The 19,396-nt window shown below is 52.4% G+C and overlaps 1 protein-coding gene across 4 annotated transcripts in view; it reads left to right on the top strand.

Annotated features, from left to right (window-relative positions):
- The window catches only part of LOC140391760 (TBC1 domain family member 8-like), a 165,998-nt gene that overhangs the window by 137,852 nt on the left and 8,750 nt on the right, over nucleotides 1-19,396 (top strand). For 2 of the 4 annotated variants that reach the window (XR_011935165.1, XM_072476603.1), the window contains exon 18: nucleotides 12,576-12,663. Coding sequence is in view for 2 of the 4 variants with exons in the window: in XM_072476603.1 (XP_072332704.1) it covers nucleotides 12,576-12,663 (88 nt within the window). In the remaining 2 variants the exon portion in view is untranslated. The remainder of the gene's footprint in view (nucleotides 1-12,575; nucleotides 12,664-19,396) is intronic. The other 2 variants (XR_011935166.1, XM_072476602.1) reach the window with 1 other exon arrangement.

Raw genomic sequence — 19,396 nt, 5'->3', positions numbered from 1 at the left:
AGGAAATGGGCGAGGTACGAAATGAATACTTTGCATCAGTATTCACCAAAGAGAAGGAATTGGTAGATGTTGAGTCTGGAGAAGGGGGTGTAGATAGCCTGGGTCACATTGTGATCCAAAAAGACGAGGTGTTGGGTGTCTTAAAAAATATTAAGGTAGATAAGTCCCCAGGGCCTGATGGGATCTACCCCAGAATACTGAAGGAGGCTGGAGAGGAAATTGCTGAGGCCTTGACAGAAATCTTTGGATCCTCGCTGTCTTCAGGGGATGTCCCGGAGGACTGGAGAATAGCCAATGTTGTTCCTCTGTTTAAGAAGGGTAGCAAGGATAATCCCGGGAACTACAGGCCGGTGAGCCTTACGTCAGTGGTAGGGAAATTACTGGAGAGAATTCTTAGAGACAGGATCTACTCCCATTTGGAAGCAAATGGACGTATTAGTGAGAGGCAGCACGGTTTTGTGAAGGGGAGGTCGTGTCTCACTAACTTGATAGAGTTTTTCGAGGAGGTCACTAAGATGATTGATGCAGGTAGGGCAGTAGATGTTGTCTATATGGACTTCAGTAAGGCCTTTGACAAGGTCCCTCATGGTAGACTAGTACAAAAGGTGAAGTCACACGGGATCAGGGGTGAACTGGCAAGGTGGATACAGAACTGGCTAGGCCATAGAAGGCAGAGGGTAGCAATGGAGGGATGCTTTTCTAATTGGAGGGCTGTGACCAGTGGTGTTCCACAGGGATCAGTGCTGGGACCTTTGCTCTTTGTAGTATATATAAATGATTTGGAGGAAAATGTAACTGGTCTGATTAGTAAGTTTGCAGACGACACAAAGGTTGGTGGAATTGCGGATAGCGATGAGGACTGTCTGAGGATACAGCAGGATTTAGATTGTCTGGAGACTTGGGCGGAGAGATGGCAGATGGAGTTTAATCCGGACAAATGTGAGGTAATGCATTTTGGAAGGTCTAATGCAGGTAGGGAATATACAGTGAATGGTAGAACCCTCAAGAGTATTGAAAGTCAAAGAGATCTAGGAGTACAGGTCCACAGGTCATTGAAAGGGGCAACACAGGTGGAGAAGGTAGTCAAGAAGGCATACGGCATGCTTGCCTTCATTGGCCGGGGCATTGAGTATAAGAATTGGCAAGTCATGTTGCAGCTGTATAGAACCTTAGTTAGGCCACACTTGGAGTATAGTGTTCAATTCTAGTCGCCACACTACCAGAAGGATGTGGAGGCTTTAGAGAGGGTGCAGAAGAGATTTACCAGAATGTTGCCTGGTATGGAGGGCATTAGCTATGAGGAGCGGTTGAATAAACTCGGTTTGTTCTCACTGGAACGAAGGAGGTTGAGGGGAGACCTGATAGAGGTATACAAAATTATGAGGGGCATAGACAGAGTGGATAGTCAGAGGCTTTTCCCCAGGGTAGAGGGGTCAATTACTAGGGGGCATAGGTTTAAGGTGAGAGGGGCAAGGTTTAGAGTAGATGTACGAGGCAAGTTTTTTACGCAGAGGGTAGTGGGTACCTGGAACTCGCTACCGGAGGAGGTAGTGGAAGCAGGGACGATAGGGACATTTAAGGGGCATCTTGACAAATATATGAATAGGATGGGAATAGAAGGATACGGACCCAGGAAGTGTAGAAGATTGTAGTTTAGTCGGGCAGTATGGTCGGCACGGGCTTGGAGGGCCGAAGGGCCTGTTCCTGTGCTGTACATTTCTTTGTTCTTTTGTTCTTTGAACAGATCGCCCATCCTCGCAATCCCCGCCCTCCGCCATAATTGGAACCCACCGTCCATACACCCCAGGGCAAATCGGTGGTTACCGCAGATTGGGGACCAAACCGATGCTCTCACTTCCCCTATATGCCTCCTCCACTGGCTCCAGATCCGTGGAGCCGCCACCACTACAGGGCTGGTGGAGTACCGCGCCGGCGGGAGCGGCAGAGGCGCCGTAACCATGGCTGCCAAACTGGTGCCCCTTCACGACGCAGCCTCCATCCGCTCCCAAACCGACCCAGTACCCACCATCCATTTCCTTACCGTGCCTATGTTAGCTGCCCAGTGGTAGTTGCTAAAGTACGGCAACGCCAGCCCCCCATCCCCTTGGTTCCTCTCGAGCATCGCCTTCCTCATCCGTGGGGACTTGCCCGCCCAAACAAATCACAGGATAATTTTATTGAGTCTCTTAAAGAAGGACCACGGGATGAAAATGGGGAGACACTGAAATATGAACAAGAATCTCGGAAGAATCAACATCTTCACTGCCTGCACTCTCCCCGCCATTGACAGCGGGAGCACATCCCATCTCCGGAACGCGTCCCTCACTTGCTCCATCAACCGGGACAAGTTTAGCTTATGCAACTTACCCCAGTCTCGCGCTACTTGTATCCCTAAATATCTGAAGCTTTCCCCTAGCAGCCTGAATGGCAGCCCCCTCAGTCTACTCCGCTGACCTCGCGCCTGCACTACCCACACCTCGCTCTTTGCCATGTTCAATTTATATCCTGAGAACCAACCAAATTCCCTCATGTCACCCTTTTCATCCTCACACTAGCCTCTGGGGCCTGATATAGGACCCTAACCCAGTCAATGAATCCCACACTGAACCCAAAACGTCCCAGCACCTCCCATAAATAGTCGCACTCAACCCGGTTGAAAGCCTTTTCGGCATCCATTGCTACCACTACCTCTGCCTCCCTGCTCTCCGGGGGCATCATAAATTGATTGGCCACCAGTTGCCTGCCCTTTACGAACCCGGTTTGGTCCTCCGCAATCACGTCCAGTACAGTCTTCAATTCTAGACGCCAAGGTCTTGGCCAGTAACCCAGCGTCTGCGTTGATCAAGGAGATCGGCCTGTAAGACCCACATGCCTCCGGGACTTTATCCCGTTTCAGTATAAGCGAGATAGTGGCCTGCGACATCGTCGGGGGTAAGACCCCTCTGCTTCTTGCCTCGTTGAACACCCTGACCAGCACCGGCCCCACTATCTCGGAGAACTTTTTATAAAACTCCACCGGGTATCTGTCCGGCCCCGGGGATTTACCCGACTGCATGATCTTCAGGCCCCCCAGCCCGTCTACCAACCCCCTACCTATTCTTGGGAAGGTCAGTCCGTCCAAAAAGTGCCTCATCCCCTCCAGTCCCGTGGGGGGGTTCCAAGGTGTACAGCTTGCTATAGAAGTCCCTAAACACCTTGTTCAGTCCTACCGGGTCCCCCACCAGGTTTCCCTCGCTGTCAACTACCTTTCCCATTTCCCTAGCCGCTTCTCTCTTTCTTCGTTGTTGTGCAAGCATTCTGCTGGCCTTCTCCCTATGCTCGTATATTGCGCCCTTTGCCCTTCTAAGCTGCTCTACGGCCTGCCCTGTAGACAACACCTCAAACTCGGTCTGCAGCCTCTGTCGTTTCCTAAGTAACTCTGGCCTCGGGGACGCCGCATAGCTCCTGTCCGTCTGTAAAATTTCCTTAAACAGTCGGTCTGTCTCTGCCCTGTCCGTCCTGTCCCTGTGAGCTCGGATTGAAATCAGCTCCCCTCTCACCACTGCCTTCAGCGCCTCCCAGAGCACCGCTGCTGAGACTTCTCCAGTATCATTTACCTGCAGGTAATTATGCATTTCCTCAGCCTCTCTCACACACCGCCTCATCCACCAGCAGCCCAACTTCCAGCCTCCATTGTGGGCACTGAAAGCTATCTTTGCAAATCTGCAGATCAACCCAGTGCGGAGCATGGTCCGAGAAGGTAATTGCCGAATATTCTGCACCCGTCATCCGTCAGCAAGTCCCTGCTCATGATAAAGAAATCGATTCGGGAATACACCTTGTGGACGTGAGAATAGAACGAAAACTCCTTCGCCGACAGCCGACTAAATCTCCATGGGTCAGCTCCCCCCATTTGCTTCATGAACCCTCTCCGTTACTTTGCCATCGCTGGCACCCCACCCATTTTTGAACACGACCGGTCCAGGCCAGGATCAAGAACTGTGTTAAAGTCCCCCGTATTAGCATTATTTTCTACCCACATTATTGTAATTTAATAAATCTTAACTAATCATTAATAATAAAACTAGATGTTCTTTGATGCACTGACTCAATCATTGCAACGCACTAGAGCGTAACAGGCTCCTCCATCATTGAGGATGGCGATATTTGTGGAGCCTCTTCCTCCAGTGAGTTGTTTAATTATCCACCACCATTCATGGCCGGATGTGGCAGGATTACAGAGCTTGTGATCCGTCCTGATGCGTTTGTTGTGGAATAGCTTGCTCTGGCTATTACTAGCTGCTTATGCTGTTTGGCACACAAGTAGTCCTGTGTTGTAGCTTCACTTGGTTGATACCTCATTTTTCTTGTTGCTCCTGGCATGCTCTCCTGCACTCTTCATTGAACCAGGGTTGACCCCCCTGGCTTGAATATCTTGCCATGGTTTTTATTTTTGTTTCAGTGCCTACCGGTCTTTGCACCGACAGCATTTTTTTAAGGGGATGGACGATTGATTTTATCATTTGGTTGTGCAGGTAAAGGAGCAAGGATTCGGAAGACTGTACTTCAGAGAGGGCAGCAGTTAGGGGGTCTGGCCCTTGAAAACCGGTTGTATTATTATTGGGTGGCAAATGTGGAGAAGGTGTGGGTTGGAGCAGGGAGCCGGGTGTGACGTGGGTGAGGATGGAGGCCTACTCTTGTAGGTGGGATGGGGCTGCGGGTGCTGACAACAGTGCCACTTCCATTTGCTCCAGGGAAATATTCAGCGAGTCCGGTAATGGTGGCCACGTTGAAGATATGGAGGCAATTCTGACAGCACTTTAGCTTAGGGTCGGGATTGAAGTTGATGCCAATCTGGGGGAACCATGTGTTCGAACTGGCGAGGCTGGATGCTAGGTTTCGGGATTTAGAGGAGCGGGGGTGATGAAAATGAAGGATTTATTTCTAGAAGGGCAGTTCGCAAGCTTGGGGGTGTTGACGAAGAAGGTTGACGAGCAGCAAGACCTTTCAGTATATGCAGGTATGGAGTTTTACAAAGAAGGTTTCCCCGGCTTTTCCGGTGGCACCGCCCTCCTCATTGTTGGAGGTGATGGGGCTGGAGGAGGGGGGCGGGAGGGAGTCATCTTAGTGATATATGTGAGGATTTTGGACGATAGAGCATCTTTGGAGAGGTTAAGGCCGGGTGGGAGGAGGAGCTGAGGGTGGCGCTGGAGGAGGTGACATGGTGCGAGGTATTGCAGAGGGTGATTGCCGCAACCTCGTGTGCGAGTCTGGGGTCGATACAGCTGAAGGTGGTACATAGAGCACACCAATGAAGTCGAGGATGAGCCGATTGTTTGAGGGGGTGGAGGACATGTGTGGGATGGGCCCGGCCAATTATATACGTATGTTCTGGGCCTCCCTGAAGTTGGAGAAATCTTTCAGCACCATGTTGCTGATTCTGCATGGAGACTTGGAGGCCAGGCCCCTGGGGGCCATATTTGGGGTGTTGGACTTCCCGGAGCTGCAGACGGGAGTGGGGGCAGATGTTCTAGCCCTCGCTCGCAGGCGGGTCCTGTTGGGGCAGAGGTCAGTCTCTCCGTCTGTGCCTCGGTATGGCTGGGGGACTTGATGGAGTTCTTGTATTTGGAGAAGGTTAAGTTCATTTTGAGGGTGACAAGTGAGAGGTTCCACAAGAGATGGGGTTTGTTTATATTACACTTTAAGAAGTTGGTTACCGTCAGCTGCTAGCAGGCAGGGGGAGTGGGGAAGGGGGGGCTTTTGGTTTGGGTTGCTGCAGTGTTGGGAGGGGGGGTTGGTTTTTTTGTTGTTGTTTGATTTTGTTATGATGTATATTTTAAATGTTAAAAATTTTAAATACTTTCAAAAACAATGCTCGTATTGTTCTTGGAATCTTGCTGTGAGCAAAGTGACTGCTGGACTCCCTACATTACAGCAGTGACCTCACTGCAAAAGTACTTAGTGCGCCGTAAAGTACTTTGAGACATCTGGTGATCATGAAAAGTGCTGTATAAATGCAAGTCTTTTCTCGAACTATTGCAGTCTGTGTGGTGAAGGTACTCCCATATACCCATTAGGTTAGGAATTTCTAGGGCAGCACCGTGGCACAGTGGTTAGCATTGCTGCCTCACGGCGCCGAGGTCCCAGGTTCGATCCCGCTCTGGGTCACTGTCCGTGTGGAGTTTGCACATTCTCCCCGTGTTTGTGTGGGTTTCGCCCCCACAATCCAAAGATGTGCAGGGTAGGTGGATTGGCCACACTAAATTGCCCCTTAATTGGAAAAAATGAATTGGGTTCTCTAAATTTTTTTTTTTTTAAAAGGTTAGCAATTTCAGGATTTTGACTCCGTGACATTAGAGGAACTACAGTATATTTCCATATCACGTTGTTGTGTGATTTCGAGGAGACCCTGGAGGTGGTGATTGCATGTGCCTGCGCCCCGTGTTCTCGTTGAGGCTGCCGGCTTGCGAGCTGCCATTAAAAGAAAGTTTGGCAAGTTGCTGCAGTACATCTGTTAGATAGCACATATGCTACCTCTGCACTGGTGATGGAGGGAGTTAAAGTGCTGACTGCTTTTGGCTTAATCTTGTCAAACTCCTGACTTGTTTTGGGGAGTTAGGAGGTATGTCAGTTGCCACAGAATAGCCAGCACACTTGGTATTGATGCTTTAGTGGTGACCTCCAGCTTGTTGATGGTTGGGGATTCAGTGATGGCAATGTCATTGAATGTGAAAGGAAGTTAGACTTTCTGTTGTTGGAGATGGCCATTGCCTGGCCACTTATGCGGCACAAAGTTATTTGCCCCTTATCAACCCAGGCTGACCGTTATCTAGGTCTTGCTGAATGTTGCCATGCACTGATTTGAGGAGTTGAGAAAGGAACTCACTGATGCACGATCAATTGCACAGAGACGAGAGTTGAATACAACTGAGGCTTTATTACTCTAAGATGTGTGGCCTCCTACAGCAGCTGACGAAATGGCTGCTGTACAGGGAGCACACATATTTATACTCCGCCTACTGGGCGGAGCCAGCAGGCAGGGACTACCCCCGCACCTGTAGTACTGGACCTTACCACACATCTCCTAATATATACAACAGTGGTGATTACCACACTCAGCACTACAGTCATCAGTGAATGTCCCCACTAATGACATTACGATGTAGGTAACGTCACTGATGATGCAGTTAAGATAATTGGGTCTAAGACTCTGCCCTGAGGAATGCCTGCGACAGTATCCTGGAGCTGTGATATTTGGCCACTAACAACTACAACCGCCTCCCTTTGTACTAACTCTCCAGCCAGTGGACAGTACCTATTCTTTCTCCTCCCAGAACCCCCCGCCCCCCCCAAAAAAAAATTGCAGGACTTCCTGCTACCTTGATTTCAAGGCCTGTCACTCTCACCTCATCTTTGAAACTCAGCTCTATTGAATTGTTTTGACAAAACCTGTATGTAATCTGGAGGCATGTTTTCCCAGCGGAACACAAATGAGCATTGGTGACCAGGTTATTGGTGAGAAATGCTGCTTGATAGCATTTTCAACAACTTCCATCTCATTGCAGGTGAACGAGAGTAGACTGATGGGACATTGCTTGATCGGATTTGTCCTGCTTTTGTGGAGAGGATTCACCTGGGCAATTTTCCACTTTGTCAAGTCGATGGTCAATATTGATTTAGTCCATTGTCTCAAATTTAAAATGATCATACTTCAATTCTTTCATCAGCTCACACATCCTTATCAGCCCTACTTTCATCCAGTCATACAATGGTCACCCTCGCCATCCAAACTCTTCTTTGGACTCCAGTCTCTTGTGAACCCCTAGCCCACTAATTGGCAGCTGTGCTTTCTGCTAACCAGGGGCGAAATTCTCCGGTATCGGCACGATGACTGGCGCCCAAAACGGCGCAAATCAGTCGGGCATCGCGCCGCCCCAAAGGTGCTGAATGCTCCGCATCTTTGGGGGCCGAGCCCCAACCTTAAGGGGCTAGGCCCGCGCCGGATGAATTTCCGCCCCGCCAGCTGGCGGAAAAGGCCTTTGGTGCCCCGCCAACTGGCGCGGAAATGACATCTCTGGGCGGCGCCTGCGCGGGAGCGTTAGCGGCCGCTGACGGCATTCCCGCGCATGCGCAGTGGAGGGAGTCTCTTCCGCCTCCACCATGGTGGAGACCGTGGCGAAGGCGGAAGGGAAAGAGTGCCCTCACGGCACAGGCCCGCCCGCTGATCAGGCCACCGTGGGGGCACCCCCCGGGGCCAGATCGCCCCGCGCCCCCCCCCCCCCAGGACCCCGGAGCCCGCCCGCGCCGCTTTGTCCCGCCGGTAAGGTAGGTGGTTTAATCTACGCCGGCGGGACAGGCATTTTAGCAGCGGGACTTCGGCCCATCCTTAGGAAGGAGCAGCGCTCCGAAAGCTAGTGACATCGAAACAAACCTGTTGGACTTTAACCTGGTGTTGTAAGACTTCTTACTGTGCCCTGTGGGTAGTGGTGTCCTGTGGGTAGCGGTGTCCTGTGGGTAGCGGTGTCGTGGGTCGGGTGTCCTGGCGCGATTGCGACGGGGACCTGTGGCTGCCCCCCTCGTCGCTGGGTGTTGCCCATCTGCATTGCCGCACTCGCACGAGACGGGGGCGTCGTCTCCCTGGTGCTCCGGCTCTGTCGCTGTCTCGTGGCCGCCCTGGGACGTCTTGAGGGCGTTATATGCTGGAGGGGCCGGGTCTCTCCCTGTCTCGTGACCGCCCTGGATCGTCCTGGGAGTGTGCTTTGCCTGATGGGCCAGGTCGCTCCCTGTCCCGTGGCCGCCCTGAATCGTCCTGGGGGTGTGCTTTGCCTGATGGGCCAGGTCGCTCCCTGACCCGTGGCCGCCCTGAATCGTCCTGGGGGCGATCAGCATCTGCGGGGACGGGTGCCTCGACGTTTGGTCCTGCAATACACAATACAGCATGCATGGTTAGACACACAGCTGGTGATCGGAGGATATGGGGGAAGAGGAGAAGGGGGGCAGGCCGTGGGGGGGTCTCACTTGGTGGTGCGCCCCCGACCTCTGCATCCGCAACCTCTTGGTCCTCCGGTCCGCCTGCGAGTTCCGGGGCCCTCTCCTCGTGAACGGTTAGTGGTCTCTCATAGAATTTACAGTGCAGAAGGAGGCCATTCGGCCCATCAAATCTGCACCGGCCCTTGGAAAGAGCACCCTACCTAACCCCATACCTCTACCCCAGTCCGTACCTCCACCCCAGTCCGTACCTCCACCCCAGTCCGTACCTCCACCCCAGTCCGTACCTCCACCCCAGTCCGTACCTCCACCCCAGTCCGTACCTCCACCCCAGTCCGTACCTCCACCCCAGTCCGTACCTCCACCCCAGTCCGTACCTCCACCCCAGTCCGTACCTCCACCCCAGTCCGTACCTCCACCCCAGTCCGTACCTCCACCCCAGTCCGTACCTCCACCCCAGTCCGTACCTCCACCCCAGTCCGTACCTCCACCCCAGTCCGTACCTCCACCCCAGTCCGTACCTCCACCCCAGTCCGTACCTCCACCCCAGTCCGTACCTCCACCCCAGTCCGTACCTCCACCCCAGTCCGTACCTCCACCCCAGTCCGTACCTCCACCCCAGTCCGTACCGCCACCCCAGTCCGTACCGCCACCCCAGTCCGTACCTCCACCCCAGTCCGTACCGCCACCCCAGTCCGTACCGCCACCCCAGTCCGTACCGCCACCCCAGTCCGTACCGCCACCCCAGTCCGTACCGCCACCCCAGTCCGTACCGCCACCCCAGTCCGTACCGCCACCCCAGTCCGTACCGCCACCCCAGTCCGTACCGCCACCCCAGTCCGTACCGCCACCCCAGTCCGTACCGCCACCCCAGTCCGTACCGCCACCCCAGTCCGTACCGCCACCCCAGTCCGTACCGCCACCCCAGTCCGTACCGCCACCCCAGTCCGTACCGCCACCCCAGTCCGTACCGCCACCCCAGTCCGTACCGCCACCCCAGTCCGTACCGCCACCCCAGTCCGTACCGCCACCCCAGTCCGTACCGCCACCCCAGTCCGTACCGCCACCCCAGTCCGTACCGCCACCCCAGTCCGTACCGCCACCCCAGTCCGTACCGCCACCCCAGTCCGTACCGCCACCCCAGTCCGTACCGCCACCCCAGTCCGTACCGCCACCCCAGTCCGTACCGCCACCCCAGTCCGTACCGCCACCCCAGTCCGTACCGCCACCCCAGTCCGTACCTCCACCCCAGTCCGTACCGCCACCCCAGTCCGTACCGCCACCCCAGTCCGTACCGCCACCCCAGTCCGTACCGCCACCCCAGTCCGTACCGCCACCCCAGTCCGTACCGCCACCCCAGTCCGTACCGCCACCCCAGTCCGTACCGCCACCCCAGTCCGGACCGCCACCCCAGTCCGGACCGCCACCCCAGTCCGGACCGCCACCCCAGTCCGTACCGCCATCCCATCCCCGTAACCTCACCTAACCATTTTTGGATACAAAGGAAAATTTAGCATAACCAATCCACCTAACCTGCACATCTTTGGACTGTGGGAGGAAACCAGAGCACCCGGAGGAAACCCACGCACACACTGGGAGAACGTGCAGACTCCGCACAGACAGTGACCCAAGCCGGGAATCGAACCTGGGACCTTGGAGCTGTGAAGCAACTGTGCTAACCACAGTGCTGCCATGCTGCCCCTCTCATCAGCTGGACCCCACTGGTCCTCTCACGCTCCCTGTTGTTGTGTGCGCACTTCTCCTGTGGGGGGCGGGTGGGTGGCAAGGATAAAGGGCAACAGTGTTAGGCAGAGATATACATGCAGGCTAGCAGTTGTGTGTAAATTGGCAGAGGTGCGCAACACATCCTGCCACTGCAGGCTGCATGGGTGGGTGCAGCCATGTCGGTTGCTCCTAGGGCTGTGGCCCACATGGGAGGTGGGGGGGGGGGGGGGGCGGGTACTCACCCTGGCTGCCCTGACAAGGTAATTGACCTTGTGGATGTCACAGCCACAGTGCTGACGGCCTCTGCCACCTCCCTCCACAGGCGCCAGCTGAGGCGTGGGGCGACCCTGCGGCCGTCTCCGAGGTACAGGGTCTCCCTCCTCTGCTCCACTGCGTCCAGGAGCGCCTCGATGTCCCACTCCTGGAACCTCGGCGCTGCGCGGCGGGCGGCCATCTTGACATCTCTCCGGGGGGGGCACCGTCTTTTGTGCTGCGACGCCGCGCGGCATCAATGACACGCCGTATCCGTGACTGGTGACGCTGTCGCAAATGGTGACACGTCGCTGCTAGCCCATTCCGGGCCGGAGAATTTGCGTTGTTTCGGGGAGCCCGACGCCGGAGTGATCCCCGCCGTTTTTGGCGCCGTGTTCCGGCCATCGCGTCAATTATCGGAGAATCCCGCCCATGATATCTGCAATCAAGTTGCATGTGCATGAATGTTCACATAACTTCTAGAATAAAAAGACCGATGCGATTGGGTAGGACTGCAATTATGGGTAACTTGCCTTCCTCCCTCACCTTCCTGATTTACACGACAGGTGACCTCATCTGGGAGAGTGATGAAACAGAGTCAAATAGTCTCTTGGCTCCTATGGCATATTTGCTGGTGGAAAAACTACTGGTAATGTTTAGGTTATCCAGAGGCAGTCTAGGAAAGGCACCATATATGTTTCTGAAACTTGTGGTAACGGGTCACCCATTCAAGGTTAATCGGAATTTATCTCTGAGTGTAGTGAATCTTTGGCACTCTTATTCAAAAGGCAGTCTTTGAATATTTTTGAGGCCGAGATAGAAGATTCTTGATAAGCAAGGGGTTGAAAAGGTTATCAGTGAGTTGGTGGGATGTGGATCTGCAGTTACAATCAGATCAGCATGATCCTATTGAACAGCAGAGCAGGCTCGAGGGGCTGAGTGGCCTACTCCTAACTAATTTGTATTTTTTTTTCCTGTGAGCCCATAATGCACATTGGTTAGGGGAGGGGGTTTGAGGAATTTGTTTGCTGGAAAATTATTTGAGGTAATAATTCCCTTGGGATTGGTTATGATCATCTCAATAGTATTTCTCTTTTTCTTGAAGGCAGTGATAATAATAATCTTTATTAGTGTCACAAGCTTACATTAACATTGCAGTGAAGTTACTGTGAAAATCCTCCAGTCGCTACACTCCAGCGCATGTTCAGGTACACATAGAGAATTCAGAATGTCCAATTCACCTAACAAACAGATCTTTTCAGACTTGTGGGAGGAAACCGGAGCACCCGGAGGAAACCCACATAGACATGGGGAGAACATGCAGACTCACAGAGAGTGACCCGAGAATCGAACTGGGGACCCTGGTTCTGTGAAGCAATAGTGCTAACTACTGTGCTAACATGCCGGGTATGATCCAAAGGTAAAAGGAGGCTATTGAACCACAGAAACTGAGCTGAGACCAATTTTGTTCAGATGGGAATGCAGTCTTATGACTGGTATTGCAGCAAAATATGAATTTGCTAAAGTCTTTCACAGATTTGTTTATCATTTTCTGGGATATGCAACATTGTATTTGATATGAGTGATGGGGAGTTGTTTGATTGTTGAAATGTATTCTTTTGTTTTTCTAGCCTATATTAATGACACAGATAACATATCTCCTCTGAGGACTACATTTGTCTCCAATGTACAACCTGATTACTTCAAATCAAATTGCAAGTACATATTTATTCCTTGTTTATTTTTTGTTTCATCTGAACAGTCATCCAAAGTAGTGAAGTTAGCAAATCACAATATTGCTTCCTAATTTAAATTTGCTGGTGATGTTTGTCAATGCTTTCCAAAACCTATCTTTCTAAATTACTCTTCTTTAAGATAATTACTTTTATTTATGTATCACTAGTCATGTTGAGAAAGTATCAGGACACAAACAGGAGAGGAAGAGAAAATTGGTTTAGGAAAGAATATTCAACATCACCAGCAGGAAGCGCAGTGGTGGTCCAAACTACTTGCATTTCTATACTTTAACATAGAAAAGGTCCCAAGGTGTTTCAGAGATGTTGGGAAAAGAAAGCTTAAAGCCAATAAAATATTTTAAGGACTGACCAAAGAGCGACTCGTGAAATTCCCATGGAAGTTCTCTGGTGTTAAATTGGCAGATCTGCTTTCACACAAATCTGGGAGAACTCCGTGGAGCTTCAGAGCTGAGAAATGTAACACGGTTCTGAGAGGGAAATAAGGGACAGTTACTAAATCTGGGATAAAGAGAAGGGGTGATGTAATAGATGTCTAAAATCAGGAATGGAGTTGGAGGACTGTAGATTTTAAAGATGAGAAAGGACAAGCTATAGTAGAATATAAGGACAAGTGCAGGAATTTTAAATTTGAACATTGAAAAACCTGGAGGCATTGATGAGAATGGACATCATAGGAAAATAGATCTTGGTGCAGCATGGGATATCAGTCATTTTGCTGGGGCTGGATTCCTTGGTGTTGGGATCAGCAGAGCACTAGATAGCCAATGCTATGATTTGGAGTTCAACAGTGGAAGAGCTACGGTATGAGTGCAGCTGGGTTGAGTTCCGAAACTGAAAGTAGGCAATCCTTGTGATGAAGAGAAAAGCCCTTCTGACTCATGGAGTGTAACCATTGGGCTGCAGCTAACGTAGGATATGGGAGGATCCGGGTGTAAACTCAGAGTGGGCCTAAGACTGGGGCTCAGGTAGTGAAGTGGCTTCTGATTAAACCCGGTGACTCAGGACAGGGAGACTTTTAGAATCAACAACCGGGGTAAGGGGAGTCGTTGACATGAGCTGAAAGCAATGACAGTCTTGAGAGTTTTACTGGAGAAAGACTTCTTCAAGATGGGATGACAGTCAACACCGAGGCAGTGGCAGATCTTGAGAGGTACATGTGGAAACATTTGCAATTACCATGTTACTGAAACAACATGTAGATGAAGAACAGGGTTTAGAGTATCTTGGCAGGTGTGCAGAGGCAACAAAGGGGGACGCAAAGCCATTGCTAGAGATGCTCAGCCACAATTGGGTATGCAAGTTAAAAAATAGAGATGGACAATGGAGAAGAACAAAATGCTGCAAATACTCAGCAGGTCAGGTGTAATTTTTGGAGAGAAACAAAGTGAATCTTTGTCAACTTTTTAAAAAAATATATATTTTATTGAAAATTTTCATTCACAATTTTTTCCCCTTACACATCAAACAAAAAGAAAAGTTAACAGTACAAGTAACATGATAACTACAATCTAATAAAGAGTAACTAACTAACGTGGTAAACTAACCAAATAACATAAAATGAAACTTCCCTCCCTTCCCCCCCTCCCCCCTGGGTTGCTGCTGCTGGTCATCAATCTTCCCTCTAACGTTCCGCTAGGTAGTCGAGGAACGGTTGCCACCGTCTGGTGAACCCTTGAGCCGATCCTCTCAGCGCAAACTTAATCTGCTCCAGTTTTATGAACCCCGCCATATCGTTTATCCAGGCCTCCAGTCCGGGGGGTTTCGCTTCCTTCCACATAAGTAAAATCCTACGCCGGGCTACTAGGGATGCAAAGGCCACGACATCGGCCTCTTTCGCCTCCTGCACTCCCGGCTCATCCGCAACTCCAAATAAAGCTAACCCCCAGGCTGGTTTGACCCGGACCTTCACCACCTTCGAGATCACTCCTGTCACTCCCCTCCAATACCCCTCCAGTGCTGGGCACAACCAAAACATATGCGTATGGTTTGCCGGGCTTCCGCCGCACCTCCCACACTTGTCCTCCACTCCGAAGAACCTGCTCAACCTTGCTCCCGTTATGTGTGCTCTATGCAGCACCTTAAATTGAATCAGGCTAAGCCTGGCACACGAGGAAGAGGAATTTACCCTGCTTAGGGCATCAGCCCACAGACCCTCCTCTATCTCCTCCCCGAGCTCCTCTTCCCATTTTCCTTTCAGTTCACCCACCAGCTCCTCCCCCTTTTCTCTCATCTCTCAGTATATCTCTGACACCTTGCCGTCCCCGACCCACACCCCCGATAGCATTCTATCCTGGATCCCCTGTATCGGGAGCAATGGAAATTCCCTCACCTGTTGTCTTGTGAACGCCCTCACCTGCATATACCTAAAGAAATGTCCCCGGGGCAGCTTATACTTTTCCTCCAGCGCTCCCAAGCTCGCAAACGTCCCGTCTATAAATAAATCTCCCACCCTCCTAATTCCCAACTGGTGCCAGCTCTGGAATCCTCCATCCATCCTCCCTGGGGCAAACCTATGGTTGTTCCTGATCAGGGACCACACCGAGGCTCCCAGCACACCTCTCTGTCACCTCCATTGCCCCCAGATATTTAATGTTGCCGCCACCACTGGGTTTGTGGTAAATTGTTTTGGTGAGAACGGTAGTGGCGCCGTCACCAGCGCCTCTAGACTCGTCCCTTTACAGGACTTCCTCTCTAACCTTTTCCATGCCGCTTCCTCTCCCTCTATCATCCATTTACGGATCATCACCACATTGGCGGCCCAGTAGTAGTCGCCCAAATTCGGCAGCGCCAGTCCCCCTCTGTCTCTACTACGTTGTAAGAACCCCCTCCTTACCCTTGCAACTTTCCCTGCCCACACGAAGCTCGTGATGCTCCAGTCTATTTTTTTAAAGAAGGCCTTAGTGATCAGTATAGGGAGACATTGGAATACAAATAGGAACCTCGGGAGGACCATCATCTTAATTGCCTGCACTCTGCCAGCCAGTGACAGTGGCTGCATGTCCCACCTCTTGAAGTCCTCTTCCATTTGTTCCACCAGTCGTGTCAGATTAAGTCTGTGCAAGGTTCCCCAGCTCCTGGCTATCTGAATCCCCAGGTATCGAAAGTTTCTTTCCACTCTCCTTAAAGGCAGGCCATCTATCCCTCTACTCTGGTCCCCAGGGTGTATCACGAAAAGTTCACTCTTCCCCATGTTAAGCCTATATCCCGAGAAATCTCCGAACTCCCTCAATATCTGCATGACCTCTGTCATCCCCCCCCACTGGGTCCGTCACAGACAGCAGTAGGTCATCCGCGTAGAGTGACACTCGGTGTTCCTCTCCCCCTCTAATCACCCCTCTCCATTTTCTGGAGTCTCTCAGTGCCATGGCCAGTGGTTCAATTGCCAACGTGAACAGTAATGGAGATAGCGGGCATCCCTGTCTTGTTCCCCTGTATAGTCGGAAATACTCCGATCTTTGCCGACCAGTGACCACACTTGCCGTTGGGGCCCCATAGAGGAGTTTGACCCAGCTAACAAACCCGTCCCCGAACCCGAACCTCCTCAGCACCTCCCATAGGTACTCCCACTCCACCCTATCAAATGCCTTCTCTGCATCCATTGCCGCCACTATCTCTGCCTCCCCCTCTGCTGGGGGCATCATTATCACCCCTAATAGCCGTCGCACGTTGATATTTAGTTGTCTCCCCTTTACGAATCCTGTCTGGTCTTCGTGCACCACCCCCGGGACACAGTCCTCTATCCTCGTTGCCAGCACCTTTGCTAGCAATTTGGCGTCCACATTTAGTAGTGAAATAGGCCTATAGGACCCGCACTGCAGCGGATCTTTATCCCGCTTCAAAATTAGCGATATCGTCGCCTCCGACATTGTCGGGGGTAGAGTCCCCCCTTCCCTGGCCTCGTTAAAGGTCCTTACCAGCAGCGGGGCCAGCAAGTCCACATATTTTCTATAAAATTCCATCGGGAACCCATCTGGTCCCGGGGCCTTCCCTGCCTGCATGTTCCCCAGCCCCTTGGTAACCTCGTCCACCCCAATTGGTGCCCCCAGGCCTTCCACATCCTGCTCCTCCACCTTCGGGAACCTTAATTGGTCCAAAAACTGCCACATCTCCTCTTTTCCCTCCGGGGGTTGGGACCTATAAAGTCTTTCGTAAAAGGTCTTAAACACCTCGTTTATCTTCCCTGCTCTCCGCACCGTAGCTCCCTTTTAGTCTCTAATTCCCCCTATCTCCCTCGCCGCTGTCCTCTTTCGCAGCTGATGGGCCAATAGGCGACTAGCCTTTTCCCCATATTCATATCTCATCCCCTGTGCCTTCCTCCACAGCACCTCCGCCCTCCTAGTGGTCAGAAGGGCGAACTCCGTCTGGAGTCGTCGTCTCTCCCTGTATAGTCCCTCCTCCGGAGCCTCCGCATATTCTTTATCCACCCTTAAAATCTCCCCCAGTAATCTTTCCCTTTCCTTGGCCTCTGTTTTCCCTTTGTGGGCCCTGATGGAGATCAGCTCTCCTCTGACCACCGCCTTTAGTGCTTCCCATACTACTCCCACTCGGACCTCCCCGTCGTCATTGGCCTCCAGGTATCTCTCAATACATCCCCCACCCTTCCACAGACTCCCTCATCCGCCAGCAATCCCACATCTAATCGCCAGAGTGCACGCTGCTCCCTCTCCTCTCCTAGTTCCAGGTCCACCCAATGTGGGGCATGATCTGAGATAGCTATGGCTGAATACTCAGTTTCTTCCACCCTCGAGATCAACGACCTTCCCAAAACAAAAAAATCTATCCGGGAGTACACCTTGTGAACATGGGAGAAGAAGGAGAACTCCTTGGCCTTCGGTCTAACAAATCGCCATGGATCCACTCCCCCATTTGGTCCATAAACCCCTTAAGCACCTTGGCCGCTGCCGGCCTTCTTCCGGTCCTAGATCTAGATCTATCTAACCCTGGGTCCAGCACGGTGTTGAAGTCTCCCCCCATTATCAAGTTTCCTACCTCCAGGTCCGGGATACGTCCCAGCATCTGCTTCATGAATCCCGCATCATCCCAATTCGGGGCATATAAGTTAACCAACACGACCTCCGTTCCCTCCAGTCTGCCACTCACCATCACATATCTGCCTCCACTATCTGCTACAATGCTCCTAGCTTCGAATGATACCCGTTTCCCCACCAGTATGGCCATCCCTCTATTCTTTGCATCCAGCCCTGAATGGAACACCTGTCCCACCCATCCTTTCCTTAACCTAACTTGGTCCGCCACCTTCAGGTGCGTCTCCTGGAGCATAGCCGCGTCTGCCCTCAGTCCTTTCAAGTGCGCGAAGACTCGGGCCCTTTTAATCGGTCCATTTAAGCCTCTCACGTTTCACGTGATCAGCCGCACTGGGGGGCTACCTGCCCCCTTCCCGTGTCGACTAGCCATCACCCTCTCTAGGCCAGTCCCACGTCCCGATTCCGCGCTCCCACCCGTTCCCCAGGTGTCGCATTCCAGCCCCGACCACCCTTTCTTTAACCAGTTCCTCTTTGATTGCTGCAGCAGCAACCCAGTTATCCCCCCCCCCTCCCCCCCCCCCCTCCCCGCTAGATCCCCATCTAGCGTGATTGCTCCCCCCATATTCCGAAAGTCAGCTGACTTCAACTGACCCTGGCTTCTCCCGCTCACTCCTTGACACCCCCGTGTGGGGAACTCCCATCTACCTTGCGCCTATCTTCCCGCCATCACCTTTCTGGCGCGGGAACAAGGACAGTAGGCCCCATATTCTCTGTAGTTGTCCCGCCCCTTGTGGCGCAGCTCCCTCTACCGCCCCACTCCCATTCCTCACCCCCCGCCTATGTCTCTTCTTTCCCCCCACCGGCGCCCACATTTCTTAGTGTCCCCCCCCTTCCCAATTTACATCCCTGTATACATCGACAGTGTCATTTCCCCTCTAAGATCAGTCCCTCAGTTCCGATCCAGTTTCTCGTCTTTAATAAAGGTCCATGCTTCTTCCGCCGTTTCGAAGTAGCGATGCCTCTCCTGGTACGTGACCCATAGTCGCGCCGGCTGCAGCATCCCGAACTTCACCTTCTTCTTGTGTAGCACCTCCTTGGCACGATTAAAACTCGCCCTCCTTCTCGCCACCTCCGTACTCCAATCCTGGTACACCCATACCACCGCATTCTCCCATCTACTACTCCGTACCTTTTTGGCCCATCTCAGAACCACTTCTCTATCATTGAAGCGATGAAATCGCACGATTGTCGCCCTAGGTGGTTCTCCCGCCTTTGGTCTCCTCGCAGGGACCCGATGAGCCCCTTCCACTTCCAAGGGGCCCGAAGGGGCCTCCGCTCCCATCAGCGAGCTTAGCATCGTGCTCACGTAAGCCCCGCAGTCCGCTCCTTCCACTCCCTCGGGGAGACCCAGGATCCGAAGGTTCTTCCTTTGTGCTCTATTTTCTAGGGCCTCAATCCTTTCAATGCACTTTTTGTGGAGCGCCTCGTGCGTCTGTGTTTTGACCGCCAGGCCCAGGATCTCGTCTTCATTATCCGTCACCTTCTGCTCCACCACGCAGAGCTCCGTCTCCTGGGTCCTTTGTGCCTCCTTAAGCCCCTCAATTGCCTGTAGCATCGGGGTCAGCACCTCCTTCTTAAGTAGCTCCACACACTGTCTTAAGAATTTGTCTTGATCGGGCCCCCATGTCGCCTGGGCTTTCTCCGCTGCCA

The sequence above is a fragment of the Scyliorhinus torazame genome, chromosome 15 (assembly GCF_047496885.1).
Source record: "Scyliorhinus torazame isolate Kashiwa2021f chromosome 15, sScyTor2.1, whole genome shotgun sequence".
Taxonomy (NCBI): domain Eukaryota; kingdom Metazoa; phylum Chordata; class Chondrichthyes; order Carcharhiniformes; family Scyliorhinidae; genus Scyliorhinus; species Scyliorhinus torazame.
This window is presented reverse-complemented; position numbering and strand designations above follow the sequence as displayed.